At 35.0% G+C, this 15632-nt stretch overlaps 1 protein-coding gene across 1 annotated transcript in view; it reads left to right on the plus strand.

Annotated features, from left to right (window-relative positions):
• Positions 1-532: 532 nt before the first annotated feature.
• Positions 533-15632, plus strand: part of IRAG2 (inositol 1,4,5-triphosphate receptor associated 2) — a gene marked incomplete at its 5' end in the record, with an annotated part of 119124 nt that continues 104024 nt past the window's right edge. The window contains 2 exons of the mRNA XM_081310802.1: positions 533-1103; positions 2071-2181. Coding sequence (XP_081166928.1) covers positions 533-1103; positions 2071-2181 — 682 coding nt within the window. The remainder of the gene's footprint in view (positions 1104-2070; positions 2182-15632) is intronic.

Raw genomic sequence — 15632 nt, forward strand, 5'->3', positions numbered from 1 at the left:
GTGAGAACAGGACAGAGCCAATGGTTGGCATTCAAATGAGAGTTGTTAGCATCATTGACATATTTGACATAGCATAAGTGAAAAGCAATACAGTTAAGAGTCCAATTTCTGAAATTGTACTTCCTGTGTTCAAATCTGGGCTCTGGCATTTATCTCAGTGATTTTGAATGTGTACTTTATTCTCTTCTTGCACAAAAATGGAGATAGTTTTAATGTTCACCTCAGCATTGTTTTAAGGACAAGTTGATAAGTATAAAGAGCTTACTGCCGTGCCTGCATGTGTTAAGTACTTTATAGACATTATCTGTTGTTTTCTGGACAATTGAGCGTCAAAGTTAAATGCACAGGAAGTTATTTAGAACAATTTAACACTTTGTCATGATGTCCTCCCAAGTCCACTTGAGAATAAGTAGCCTATTGCTGAATAATAGTTAAGACAACGCTAACTTTTATGTGTTAGCATTGTCTTAACTAATGTGTCTACTTTTGCCCATACTTTAGGCACTCCTATCCAATTGCTGGAGAGCCAGGGATGACTTCTGCAAAGAAGGTAACCGAGAAGCGGCATAACCCAGTAGAAAGCATTTGCAGAAAAATCAGAGCCATTCAAAAAGGAGACGCAATTTCAAATCCGATTCGACAAATTATCAAATACCAGTCTAGCAGTTTTGATAGTCCACAAACTAATGCCAAGAAAAACTTTGAGGAGGTGCTGAGGAAGATGACTGCTGCTCACATTCCTGTGCGGGACTCTCATTTTTCAAGTTCTGAGAAAGTGGCTGCCTTCATTTCATCCCCTGAAATAGAATCTGCAAGAACCCCATCCATCTCTCACCTGTACTCTCCCAAGAATGCCACATACACTGTTGGTCTCACTAGTTCTGAAAACATTGCAAGGCTGAGATCACAGAACAACCAGTGTGATACATCTTTGATACCACAGATCCGAGCAGGGGATTTCTTCTCTACCAAGGATTGGAATAACTACTGTAGTGGAAATAACAATTGTACCTTAATGCTTGACCATGATTCTGCCTCTGTTCAAAGCTCTCAGTTTTTTACTAAGGATTCAGTGGTGAGAAAATTATCCCTGAATGATGATGGTAAATAATCATTTTTTAATGTGTGTTTTTACAGTGAAACAAAAATCACATCTGCTTTTAGAATATCTGAACTTAAAACCAATATACATTATTAAAGTTTAAATGGATGCATCTATCTTTTTCTAAGTATGTTTGTGTCTATCCCCCACCTTAAAAGAAAGTCTTATGTGTGAAATCTATTTTACATGCTTCTGATTAAAATATGAATAGAAATTCTGGATTACATTTATAATCATATCATTTGGTATTTCTCTACTGACCTGGAAATCAACTTGAATGCCAAATTAGAATGTCATGAATATACAGATATATTGGACTTAAAATTCATATAATCCCTAGATATCTTGCTGAAAGAACTCTTCACATTTGTTTGCATAACAGTAAAACAACTATGTAAGAATATGTGGGTTCTATTTCAGGAGCAAAGGCGGTAGGCCAGGGAAGATGTTAATTTTTCAGGCCAATGGAGATTTAGAAAACTACTTAAGAGATTGTTTAAAACAGTTTCTTATATAATAAGATCTGAAAAACAAAATGTAAAATTGTACATAATCTGTATAGTTTCTTCTTTCCCTTTATTTTTCTTATAAATCTATGTCCTACTAGTTGCTTTTTATAAGGTACTTTCATTGTAAAGCAAAAGAACTTCATTTCCCTCTCCATATCTCTTATTCCTCCTTTTAAAAATTTATAAATAAAAATGAAAAAATAGAGGGAGACCTTTGAAGACCACTTTATTTACTTACTTATGATGCTGTCTTGGAACTTGGGGAGTTGTGCATCTTGGGCTACATCCCCAGCCCTCAAGACCACCTTTTTGATGGGTTCATTCAAGATAAGTAATCAGTATTATGGGCTTCTGTTTATTAAAATAAGCTTTCTTTTGCTAAAATTAAACACCCCAAATGAGAAATGAATAACTTGTAGCACAGATAAGCACCTGTATTTGTGCTTTTTCTTCTGATAGGATGGAAACCAGGAGCTGATGATGGCCAAGATGTAATGCACAGCACCACTAGGGACTGGGAGGAACAGTTGCTCACTGGAATCTTCCATGCATGTGACACAAAATGCAGAGGTAAGTTGAAAACTATCTGCTTAAATGTTCAGGAGTACTCATCATGTCACCTGTGCTTTATTTTGTAAGAGAAAGGGAAATGGTTTGCCTGGGGGGTGGGGGCTCTGTCTCCATGTCCACACACATGGTGGATGCTGCCTAACTTGGGAGTAAGATTGGTTGTTCAGGTCTTGATTATTTCTTTATAATTTCTTTAGTACCTCTTTTGCTTATTTTTTTAAAAATAGATCTTTATTTTATTTATGTGGTGCTGAGGATCCGACCCAGTGCCTCACACATGCCAAGGCAAAAAGCTCTACTGCTGAGCCACAACCCCAGCCCCTCTTTTGCATATTTTAACAGTGACTTAGATAATTTTATTGAGTTTACCAGCTGAATTATCAACTCTAAGCATTGCTTGGAACTATTTACATGTCATAGGAATTGCCTCACAAGAAATCCTATACTTCAGTGTATAAAACCACTATGCAAGTTTAGGTCAAAACTTAGCTTTATATTTTTGTTTCATTTTGAGATGTGTTCTTTTAAAAATTTCTGCAACTGATTTTTTAGCATGTAAATATTCATGAGCATTGTAATAAAATTAAATTGATATTGTATTGATAAATAAATAGGGGAAAGTAATCAGTAATCACTTTCCCCTGAGTAACCATTTAATGATTTTTTTATACGTCTTTCCACAATTTCCTCTGATGACTTCGGATTAATTTTTAAAAATTATGGAACACTTCAGAATAGTATAAAGACTGTTTATATATGTGTCTACCAGTTATGTTTCATTCCTAATCCCACCTGTTTTCTTCTCTTCTGGATTATTTTGAGGCAAATATCAGACATTACATCATTTTATTTGCAAATATTAAAGTAACTAAAATGTAACTGATTCTAAATAGGACTACAATGCCATTATTATGACTAACATAACTTTCTTATCAAATATTTTGTCAGTATTCAAAACTTCTCATTTGTGTGAAATGTATCTTTTTAAACAAAAGTTCTATTGTTCAATATCAAGAAAGGTCTCTTTTTTGTCTGCCTTATATGGGCATTCCCTCTTTTTGCTTTTTAAGTTATTAAACAAAATGACTATTCTGTTTGGTAGAGTTTTCTACAACCTAAAAATTGGTGATCGTATATCTATAGGAACACTTAATTTATTTCTTCCATCCTATAGTTAGAGGTTTGAGCAGATAAAAAAAGTTCAAGGTTTTTCGTTTTGATTTTTGGGAGGCAACAACTGAAGACAAAGACCTAGATCGATTCTTTCATTAGGTGTTGCAAATGGTGATGCTCTTTCATTCCATCCTAATTTATCAGGTGCAATGCATTTATAATGAGAAACTCTGCCCTGTTTCATCAACTTTTTAGCCAGCCTCATCTGTGTCCTGAAGAAGCAGGATAAACCTACCAGTTTTCAAAATACAAATGGTGACCGCTAAAGGTCACTCATAATGTTGTTGTTGTTGTTTAATTCATCATTTCAGCATATTTGATGTTTTATCCATTGTAAGTTTTGTTACTGATGCTCATTTCAAAAGCCTTTTTAGATATACATGACTGAAGAGTGTATTTTGACATATTAAAATATGGAGTCTATCTTATTCTCATTGGGATCCCAGTCTTGTGGTTGTACATGATGTGGAGATTCATTGAGTTATATTCATATATGTACATAGGAAAGTTGTATCATATTCATTTCACTGCCTTTACTTTTCCTATCCCTCTAATCTTCTTATTAATGTCCATCATTGGACAATAGAAATCTCCTCATGTTGATTACAGTGTCATTTGTGGGGGTAACTTTTCATTTTGATATAATTTCAAACTACAGAAAAGAATGAATAATTTGCACATGCTCTCTATCCAGATTCACCAATCATTTTCATTTTGTCTCATTTGCCTTATTACTGTATTTCTATTTTCTGAACCCCTTGGGTGCAATTTGCAGATATGTATATTTTTTACCCCAGTACATCAATATGTGTTTTCTATATACGAGGGCATTTGCTTAGATGACCACAGTACAATTATCAAAGTCAGGATGTATATTTAACAGTACTATTAGCTAATTCACAATTCTATATTCAAATACCATCAGTTGTCTCAATAGAATAAACCATAGTCCTGGGTCCAATCCAGAATCACACCTTGTATTTAGTTGTCCTGTCTCTTTAGTGTCCTTTAATCTGGGATAGTTCCTTAGATTGTCTTTTATGACCTTAAAAGAGTGTGGGCCAGTGACTGTAGAATGTCTGGTATTGGTATATTTTCTTTAATCAAGAATTTGAGTCAAGTTATTCATTTTGTCAGGGATTCTAGAAGTGATGTTGTGTTCTTCTCAGTACAATATATCAGGATTTTGAAAACTTTGATTTCTTAGTTATTGGGTTGTCTGTCTGGTTTCTCTGTTGTATAGTTATTTGTCCTTTGTACTTAATGAGTATTATATTGGAAGATACATTGAGTCTTTATAAATATTCTGTTCCTCATCAAACTTATACTCAGTAATTTTAACATTCTTGCCTGAATCAATTATTATTATAATGGTTACAAAACAAATTTTTCTTTCTCCATAATTTTTTCTGTTTATTATTTCTCAATCTACCACAAGAGTTTTTACCTTCTAACTAATTAATTGGTATCATTAGGAATTCCTGGATTCTTATATGGAGTTATTTGTAAAGCTACTGTCATTATTTGTCTTGATGCTCAAATTGTCCCAGAGTGGGCCAGCAAAATACTCTTCAAGCTGGTTCCTTTGTCTGACAGGTCCCCATCTTTTTAAGAGAATCTTTTTAGCTGTCCCAGGTAGAAATACTTTGACATGTGCCCTTCCTCATTTTTCTTGGCCTTATAAAATTCTCAGGCTTATCTTGTACATTTCCTGCTCCAGCCTTGGAATCAATTATTTCTTCAAGGATCATGACACCTTTTCATGGGAAATGTTCTGTATAGACCACACTCTAGGGAAAAGGTGTAGTGGTTGTTTCTAGGCCTTCACAATGATTAGAAGTAGGATGCATTTAAATTTTTAAAAGATGATATATGTTGCATTCATGGTCTTTCTTCCAATGCAAATTCAGGATAACAGAATTTTACTCATCTCTTCTATCTCTGTATCTCCTTTCTTAGAGGGAAATCTTGATTCTCAATGTCACTAATGAAACTCAATGTAAATGTTCATTTGCCTTATTTAATCACATGCATATTCCTTGCCATATTCTATGCAGTAGTTTCAAAATAATACCCCAAATAATACCCAAACTATTATAATTCTCATAACTGACTATTGTACTAGTTCTTCATAGCCGACTTTCCACAGAATGATGCAATTCATTTCTTCACAGCTTCTGTGGCTCACTCTAGGCACAGCCTAACTGACTCCCTTGTGACACAGCTCCCAGGGCAATCAGGTGCTGCTTGGGGCACTTATCTCATCTGTGCCTTACTTTGGGAAGACTGGGGGCTTCCATTACTTGCTGCTGTCAGCTGGAAGCCTCCCTCAGTTCCTGGCCACTTCTGTCTTTCAACATACTGGGCCATAATATGGCAAGGGAGTGAGTGACTCCAGCCAGACAGGCACTGCAGTCTTGGAACATAATCATGCAATTCCATGCTTGTATGTTCTATCACCCTTGCCATATTCTATTGATTAGAAGCAATCCACAGGCTACTCCCACACTCCAAAGAGGAATTGAACAGTCACAAACATCAGAAGGTGGGATCATGAGGGTGCTCCAGAATTTATCCATCTTACTACCACAGTTGAAAATGATCTAAGATTTTTTTTTTTAATTAAGATATACTATGGGGTCGGAGTGTGGCTTAGTAGTAGAGGTTGTGCTTAGCATGCTTGAAGGCCTGAGTTCAATCTCTAGGCCTCTCTCAAAAAGAGGCAGACTACCATGTTGCCTAAGTATGTTTGGGAATGTCTCCAGATTTGTTTTATAATCTGATATTTCTCACTTAACATTTTTGAGTGCTTGCTGGTATCAACAGTTTCTTCTTTTTCCATATAGTATAAGATATCTGGGTAAATAACTGAATTTTATTGATGTTTTATTAAAGTATAGTAATTATGCACATTGGTAGGGTTTGGTGTGGTATTTCCATTCATGCATACAACATGCACTGATCAAATCCATCTCTTTCTCTACCCCCCAATCACTCTTCCCAAACCAAATAATAACTATTTTCAGGTCAACTCTTTTTAGTTTCCACCTGTAAGACAAAACATGTTCTACTTGTCTTTCTATGTCTGGCTTATTTGACTTAACATAATCTACTCCAGTTCTATTCAACTTGCTATAAAAGTCAGGATTTTGTTGCTCTTTATAACAATAATACTCCATTATATCTATCTATCTATCTATCTATCTATCTATCTATCTATCTATCTATGTATACACACACACACACTACATTTTTTTAAAAGAGAGTGAGAGAGAGAGAGGGAGGGAGAGAGAGAGAGAGAGAATTTTTTTTAATATTTATTTTTTAGTTATTGGCAGACACAACATCTTCGTTTGTATGTGGTGCTGAGGATCGAACCCGGGCCGCACGCATGTCAGGCGAGCGCACTACCCTTGAGCCACATCCCCAGCCCTACCACATTTTCTTTATTCATGCATCTGTTGATGCGCATCTAGACTGATTCCTAACTTTGGCTATTGTGAATAGTGCTACACTAAACACGAGCTTCAGGTAGTCTTTGGTAGGCTAATTTATAGCTGGCTCATATGGTAGATCTATGTTTAGGCTTTTGAGGAACTTTCATACTGTTTTCTAAAATGACTATACTAGTTTACCTTACCACCAACAGTGTATGAGTTCCTTTTTGTTTACATCCTTGCCAGCAATTTTCTTTTTCATGATAGGCATTTTAACTGGGGTGAGATAATATCTCATTGTAGTTTTGATTTGCATCTCTCTCATAGCTAATCTTTGGAGCATATTTTCTTGGCTATATGTATTTCTTCTTTTGAGAAGTGTCTGTTCAGATTATTTGCACATTTTTTTAAAAACTTGGATTACTTGTTGAAGCTTTTTGAGTTACTTACATATTCTGAATGTTAACCCTGTGTCAGATGAATAATTGGCAAGTATTTTAACCCATTTTATAGGTTATCTCTTCATTGGATTGATTGGTTGCTGGGCAGAAACTTTTTAGTTTGAAGTAATCTCATTTGTCAATTTTTGCTTTTGTTTCCTATGCTTTTGGGGTCGTATCCAGAAATCATTGCATGTACCAATGTCTTGGAAGTATTTCCCCTTTGTATTCTTCCAGTAGTTTCCAAGTTTCAGGTCTTACTTTTATTAGGTCTTTGATTCAGTTTGAGTTGCTATGGCTTAGAGTGAGAGATAGGGGTCAAGTTCCAGTCTTTTGCATGTGGAGATCCAGTTTTCCCAGCATCATTTGAAGAGGCTGTACTTCTTCTGTGTATGTTTGTGCTAGTCACTGTGACAGAAAGACCTGATGAGCAACTTAGAGGAGGGAAAGTTTATTTTTTGGCTCCGTTTCAGAGATTTAGGCCCATGTGGGCTGACTGCGTTGTTCTGGGCCTGAGGTGAGGCAGCACATCATAGTGGAAGGTCAAGGTGGAGGGACATTGGCAGAAAGAAGAGAGAGGGAAGGGACCACAGGGAAGAGGAACCCTCCTAGGACCACACTGCCAGTAACCCACCTCCTCCAACCATGCTCCACTTGCCCTCACTTACTACCCAGTCTGTCTATTCACACTAGGGTGGACTGATTAGATTATAGCACTCATACACTAATCATTTTAATTCTGAATATTCCCATGAGAACACAGGGACACCATACATCCAAATTATATCTGTGTTTTTGGGAGACTTTCTGTAGAATAAGTTATCTCTGAATTCTCTATTCAATTTCATCGTTCTATGTGTCTGTATTTATGTCAATAGCATGGTGTTTTGGTTATATTGACTCTGTTCTCTGTTGTATCATACTTTTTGTGTGTGTGTGTGTGTGTGTGTGTGTGTGTGTGTGTGCGTGCACGTGCTGGGGATTGAACCCTGGGCCTTGTGCATGTAAGGCAAGCATTCTACCAACCAAGCTATACCCCCAGCCCTCTGTCATGTATGTCTTGAAATTAGGTATTGCAATGCCTCTAGCTTTGTTTTATTTTATTTTGTTTTGTGTTTTTTTTTTCCGCCTAATATTGCTTTGGCTATGATCTTTGTGCTTCCATGTGAATATTAGGATTGCTTTTCCTAGTCTGTGAAGAATATTATTGAATGTGTAGATTACTTTGGGTAGAATGGACACTTGAAAAATATCCTTCTAATCCATGAACATAAGAAAGTCTTCCCATCTTTTTCAATTTATTTCAGGAGTATTTTTGTAATTTTCATTACAGAGATCTTTCCTTAGTGTACTCGCAGATATTTTTGTAGCTATTGTGAAGAGGATTGCTGTCATATTTCTATCTTAGCAAATTCATTATGGGTGCATAGAAATTCTAATGATTTTTGTATATTAATTTGGCACTCTGGTACTTAACTGAATTTGTTTCAGTTTTAATAATTTAGTTTTTTGGAATCTTTAGGTTTTTCTATACATAGAATCATATCATTCACAAATATGGATAGTTTTAATCATCTCCTATTTGAATGTATTTCACTTATCTTGCTTAACTGTTCTATCTAAAGCTTGTAGTATTATGTTGAATAAGAGTGGTGAGTGACATCCTTACCCTGTTCCTGATTTTAAAAGAAATGCTTTCAGTTCTTTACTATTCAGTATGGTGTTGGCTGTGGCTTTATTATATATAGCCTTTAGTATGTTGAGGTATAATCCTTTTCTACCTATTTTTTCAGGATTTGAAGAGATGTTGAATTTTATAAAATGCTTTTTTCCCCCATCTGTTGATTTTTTAAAAAAACTCTTTTTATTCTATTGAAGTGACATATTGTGCTTATTGATTTGTGTTGAACTATCCTTGTTATATCTGGGATGAAACAAACTTGATTGTGACATGAGCTTTTTGTTACAGGTACAGGGTAATGCTACACTTATAGAATCAGTTTAGAAGAGTTCCCTTACTTTCAATTTTGTGGAATAATTTGAGAAAAATTGATGTTAGCTTTTGCTTAAAAGTTTGGGAAAATTCAGTAGTGAAGACATCCAGGGGTAGAGTTTTTTATTTTTATTTTTATTTTTTTTTTGGTTGGGAGACGTTTATTGCTGATTAAATCTTATTACTGCTTGATTCAGGTTACTTTTGTCCTCATGGTTCAGTCTTGATTTTCTTTTAAGCTTTTCAACTGTAACCACATTAGTTTTCATAATAAACCCTAATGATTCTTAGTATTTCTATGGTGTCAGTTGTAATGTCCATTTTTATGTCCAACTTTATTTGGGTTGTCTCTTTGTTTCTTTTGGTTAGTCTAGCTAAAATTTTATTAATTTTATCCTTTCAGTGAACCAACACTTTGTTTCATCAATCATTTTTTAATTTCTTTTATTTTTTGAATACATGACAGCAGAATGCATCACAATTCTTATTACACATATAGAACACAATTTTTCATATCTCTGGTTTATATAAAGTATGTCCACACCAATTCATGTCTTCATACAGGTACTTTGGATAATGATGTCCATCACATTCCACCATCCTTGCTAACTCCCTGCCTGCTCTCCCCTTCCACCCCTCCACCCCATATAGAATTCATCTATTTCTCCCATGCTCCCTCTCCTTACTCCACTATGAGTCAGTCACCTTATATGAGAGAAAACATTCAGCATCTGTTTTTTGGGATTGGCTAACTTCACTTAGCATTATCTTCTCTAATACCATCCATTTACCTGCAAATGCCATGATTTTATTCTCTTTTATTGCTGAGTAATATTCCGTTTGCATATATGCCACATTTTTAAATCCATTCATCAATCATTTGAATTGTTGTTTGGTATCTATTTCCTTTATTTGCTCTGATTTTTTTGTTTCTTCTGATTTTGGGTTTGGTTGGTTTGTACTTTTTTTTTATTGGTTGTTCAAAACATTACAAAGCTCATGACATATCATCTTCCATACATTTGATTCAAGTGGGTTATGAACTCCCATTTTTTACCCCAAATACAAGTTGCAGAATCACATCGGTTACACATCCACATTTTTACATAATACCATATTAATGACTGTTGTATTCTGCTACCTTTCCTATCCCCTACTATGGTTTGTACTTTTCCAAGTGTTAGAGATACTGCTATGTCATACTTGAAATATTTCTAATTTTTTTAGTTAGACACTTGTTACCAAAAATTTCTTCCTGGGTACCCCTTTGCTGTAGCCCACAGGTTTTGGTATATTGTATTTCATTAGTCTTGATACTTTTTAAAATTTCTCACTTCCTCAAAAATCCACTTTTTTTTTTAAAACTGTCGTTCAGTCTTCATGCATTTGTATATTTCTATTTTGTTGACTTCTAGTTTTATCCTATTGTGATTTAAAAAAATACAGCATGTAATTTCAATGTTTTGGGGCTTCATTTAAGACTTGTTTGGGGGCCTCATATGTGCATATTCTAGAGAAGTTTCATGTGCATATGAAAAGAATGTATATTCTGCAGCTTTTTGATAAAAATGTTCTGTAAATTCTGTGACATCCATTTAATCTGTAGCTTGATTTAACTCTAATGTATCTTTGTTGATCTTTTGTCTGGATGATCTGTCAACTGATAAAAGTGGGGTGGTGAACTCCCCACTATTATTATATTAAGCCTCTCTCTTAAGGTGTTTTTTTTAATTTTTTTTAAAAACTTGTAGCATGTGTTTAATTGTATTATGAGCATTAATTCAATATGGTTTAATAATTTCATTCAAATGATGCATAATGATGGTTTAACATTGGTTCAATCATAAATTTATAAGTGTATTTACCAAGAGCAAAAACAGAAGAAGACTACTAAAAATACCTACAGAGGTAAAACCTCCCAAAGTTTTTCTGTAACTGTTGGAAAAGCTTATATCTAAATCTGATGCAGAATTCTTAGTGTCATTTGAGAGTTCTTTTCTTAGCCACATGGTGCTATGAGTCTAGAAGAGACTAGTTGTGGGTACCACTTCTTGTCTTTAGTTGTCATTGAGGGATGTCAGCAAGTATACTTTATATCTTTTCCCAAAGCATGTCCCTTGGATAAACAACATCCTCCAGACATGAAGCCGACTCATGATTTTCTTCTAACTAGCAGCCTGTAAAGCATCTGTAGGTTCTTCACTGGGTAAGGAATCTATCAAAACATCAATGTCTTTTGCTGTTCATGCAATCAGTGCTGCAAAAAGCTGGGTATATTCTTCTGTAAGATTAGCTGGTTGTCTTTGTTAATTACTGTCTGTATATTATTAAGAAAGGCAGGAGGACCACATTTTTGCAACACTCCAGTGGCATTACAAAACTGATCTGCAAGCAAGTTCAGAGTCTTGCAGCTGCATGAGCTGATCCACCTCCCTTTAGTTTTAAGTGTTTTAAAAATTGGGTGCATATAGATTTCTAACCAATATATTGATTTATTGAATTGATCCTCTGATCATTATATACTGATCTTTTTTGTTACTTCTCACTGTTTTTGTATTAAAGTCTGTTTTGTCAGATATTAGTATAGCTATTCGTCCTTGCCTTAGTTTTCCATTTACTTACAATATCATTTTCTGTCTTTCACTTTCAGTCTGTATGTGTCTTTACTGGTGACATGAGTTTCTTATTGACAGCATATTATTGGGTCTTATATTTTTTTATATTCAATCAGAGAGTCTGCATTTACTAATTAGAAAGTGTAGCCCTTGAGAGACAAGGACTTATTCTTGTTGTCTTGTATATTTTCTTAAGAGTTTTTAATATTCTTTGTTTCTTGTTCATATTTCTGTTTTGATATTTATAGAATTGATTCTTTTATATTTCTCTTATGTATTTATTCTTATAGTGGGATTTATATTTTCACATGATATTATGATAGTAGTTATCTTTCTTCTGGATGTAGGACTCTTCTAAGCATGTTTTGTGAGGCGCCTGGTGGTCATGGGTTCTCTCAGTTTTTGCTTGTCTTGGAGATTCTTCATATTTCTTTCATTTCTAAAGGATCAACTTGCATAGTATAGTTGTCTTGGTCAGCTGTTATTTTCTTTCAGGACTTAGAATCTATCCTTCCATTTATTCCTGGCTTGTAGAGTTTCTGTTTGAGAAATATTCTGTTAGTCTGATGGGGACATCTTTAAGTGTTACTTGGCACTTCTATGTATATTAAAGTTCTTTCTGTCTTGGACAGTTTGACTATAGTACACTGTGTGGGGAAGATTTTTTTCTGGTCATGTCTATAAGCCTCCTGGACATGGATATCCATGTCTTTCCAATGATTAGGGAAGTTTTCTGCTATTATTTCATTGACTAGGTTTCCTATGCTCGTAACTTCTTTCTCTTTACCATTATGTAATCTGCAACTGCAAATGTTTATTCATTTAATGGTGTTGCAAAGATCTTAATGCTTTCTTCTTATTTTTTCTTCTTTTGTCTGAATGGAATATTTCAAAAGGCCTATATTCAAGTTCAGATATTCTTTCTTTCCCCCTGATCTAGTTTGTTGCTGGAAGTTTCAACTGTACTTTCTCTTCATTTTCTAAGTTTTTTGTTTCCAAGATTTCTGTTTGGTTCTTTTTCAAATCTCCATCCCTTTGAATTTCTCATTCATATCTTGTAGTGTTTTCCTAATTTTACCTGATTATCTATATTCTCTTGAGTCTCACTGAATTTTTTAATAATCATTTAAAGTTTTCTTTGAATATATTATTTTATTATGTTTAAATAGAGAAACACTATATGAATATTCTACCCACAAAATAAAAATTCATAATGCAAATTTAATGATTTCTGCTCCAACATCTCCTTTACTTCCTTCTCCTGAAGTTACACCTTTCACCCTGTTTTGTTTATAGAAATATACATATATTAAGAGGGAATGGTTGGTACTGTGTTTTTATTTTGCTTTGCCTTTTTCTATATAGAATAATGGGTTTCATTGTGGTATATTCATACATACATATAACATAATTTGATCAGTTTTACTCCCAAACTTCTCTTAACCCTCTGTTTCTCCACCCGCCACAATCCCTTTTTTTTCTACCCTGATGACTTCCATTCTGCTTTCATGACATCCTTTTTTTCTTGTTCTTTTTTTACCCCTCTGGCTTCCACAATGAGCAAAAACATTTGGTACTTGTCTTTCTGAGACTGGTTTCTTTTTCTTAACATGAAACACTCTGGATCTGTTGATTTCCGCCATCTCCCCCCCCCCACCGGCCCCCCGCAAATGATGTAATTTCATTGTTCTTTTTGACTGAACAAAACTTCATTATGGGGGCTGGAGATGTTACTCAGTGATAGAACACTTTACTAGACTGTGAGACCCTCAGTTCAATTCCCAATACTGTATACACACACACACACACACACACACACACACCCAAAGCAAAACAAAAACCTCCATTGTGTAGATTCTATAACTTGGAAATTGTGAATTGTGTTGGATAAACATGGGATGGGTATGCATGTATCTCTAAAGTATGCTGATTTTTAATTCTTTTGAATAAATATTGAGGAGTGTTCTAGATGGGTCCTGTGGTAGGTCTATTTTTAGTTGTTGTTTTTTTTTAAATAAAAAAATAGGAGTTTTATTGAATTCCTCAAATTACTACTCCATGATTTTCTTCTTGGTGGAAGTTTTTAATCAACCATTCACAATTTGACCCCCCAAAAAGATATTTTGTGAATGTGTCATAGACACATGGAAAAGAACCCTACTTTTTGTAGAGGATTTAAATTCTGAATAAAGTCATGAGTTTTTCAGTAAATCTCCACTGGGTCTTCTGTTAATTTTACAAAAATAAGCCCATAAATGTCCATGAAAAATGGGCTAGATAGATAGATGATATTTCAGTTTATCCATAATTTCACTCATCTTGCTGTCTGGAGTTAACATCACAGTTTGAAAGGGCTTCATTGGTATATCATCAAAAGACCACCTGCCTCCCAGGCAAGTCGCTCTCCTCTTGCACTGAGTAGTTGAACTTTAGGACTGCCTTCTCATAGAAAAACTCTTCCTCTGCATTTATAAACATTAATTCATCCTTCTGGTTGCTCCACCTCTTTTTAGAATTGGATTTTCCTGCTTCCACAAATGTCTTACTAATCAGAAGGAGCACTTCCCACATGGCTTATTAGTTTTATGTGTCTCTGCTAGTTCTTTCTGAAGCTGCTGGTGCATGGGCAGAGCAATCTGAGGAGGGACATTAGTGAATCTTTCACTTAGGAGAAAGCCCACAGGCTTGGTGATATCATTTAAAAGCTTGTCCAGCTGTTCAACCACACTCTTTTCACAGTTCTTCTCACAGAAGCTTAGAACCAACTCTTTAATTTGTTCAGGACACTGGGTACCCTTTCTTTCAAGTTAAATTTAAAAGGCTTATGAAACCAGAAATTTCATCTTCATCCACATCATCATCATTGCTGTCTTCTGAAACGTTTGTTTGCTTAATCACACTTCCAATATGGTTCTGTTGAATTAAGAGATCTGTTAGTTCTGCAGCCTTCACAGGAGCCTTTAGGAAAAGCTGCTGCAATAATTTCTTAATTCAGTCATAATCATTATCTGTGATGGAATAAGCTTCAAATTCAACATTCACCTCCTGGTCAACGACCTCCTCATCTTCATCCTCTTCTTTGTCACTATCCTCATCTTCTTCATCTTCATCCTCGACTTCATCCTCGTTGAGCCAGATGGGGTCTCAGGCAGACCGCGGAGCTCCATTCCCCAAGGCCTGTTGTTTGGGCCCCCGGATGCCACGCTGCCATCCACACTGCACCTGCGCAATTTCTATTTTTAGTTTTTCTAGAAACCTCCATACTGATCTTCAGAGTTATTGTACTAATTTATATTCCTACCAACAGTGTAAAAGAGTGTTTTTCCCACATTCCTGCTAATATTTCATCTTATTTGTATTCTTGATGGTTGCCATTCAGACTGCAATTAGTTGGAACCTCAATGAAGTTTTGATTTGCATTCCCTGATAGCTAAAGACATTGAACATTTTTCATATAATTTTTGGCCTTGTATACTTCTAGTGTCTGTTAACTCATTTGCCCACTTATTGAATATTTTGTGTTTGGGGGTTTTAAGTTTTAAAAAGTCCTTTATATATTCTAGATATAAATCCTCCATTGTAAGAGTAGGTGGCAAAAATTTCTTTCCATTCTGTAGACTCTGTATTCATTTGCACTGCTAATTGCTGTGCAAAAGCTTTTTAATTGGATGCCATCCTATTTATTGACTTTTGATTTCCTGAGCTTTAGAAGTCTTATTTAGGAATTTGTTGCCTATGCTTATTTGTTGGAGTGTTTCCTATATATTTCCTTCTAGCACTTGCAAAGTCTCAA

The sequence above is a fragment of the Spermophilus citellus genome (genome assembly GCF_964194105.1).
Source record: "Spermophilus citellus genome assembly, chromosome: 10".
Classification (NCBI taxonomy): Eukaryota; Metazoa; Chordata; class Mammalia; order Rodentia; family Sciuridae; genus Spermophilus; species Spermophilus citellus.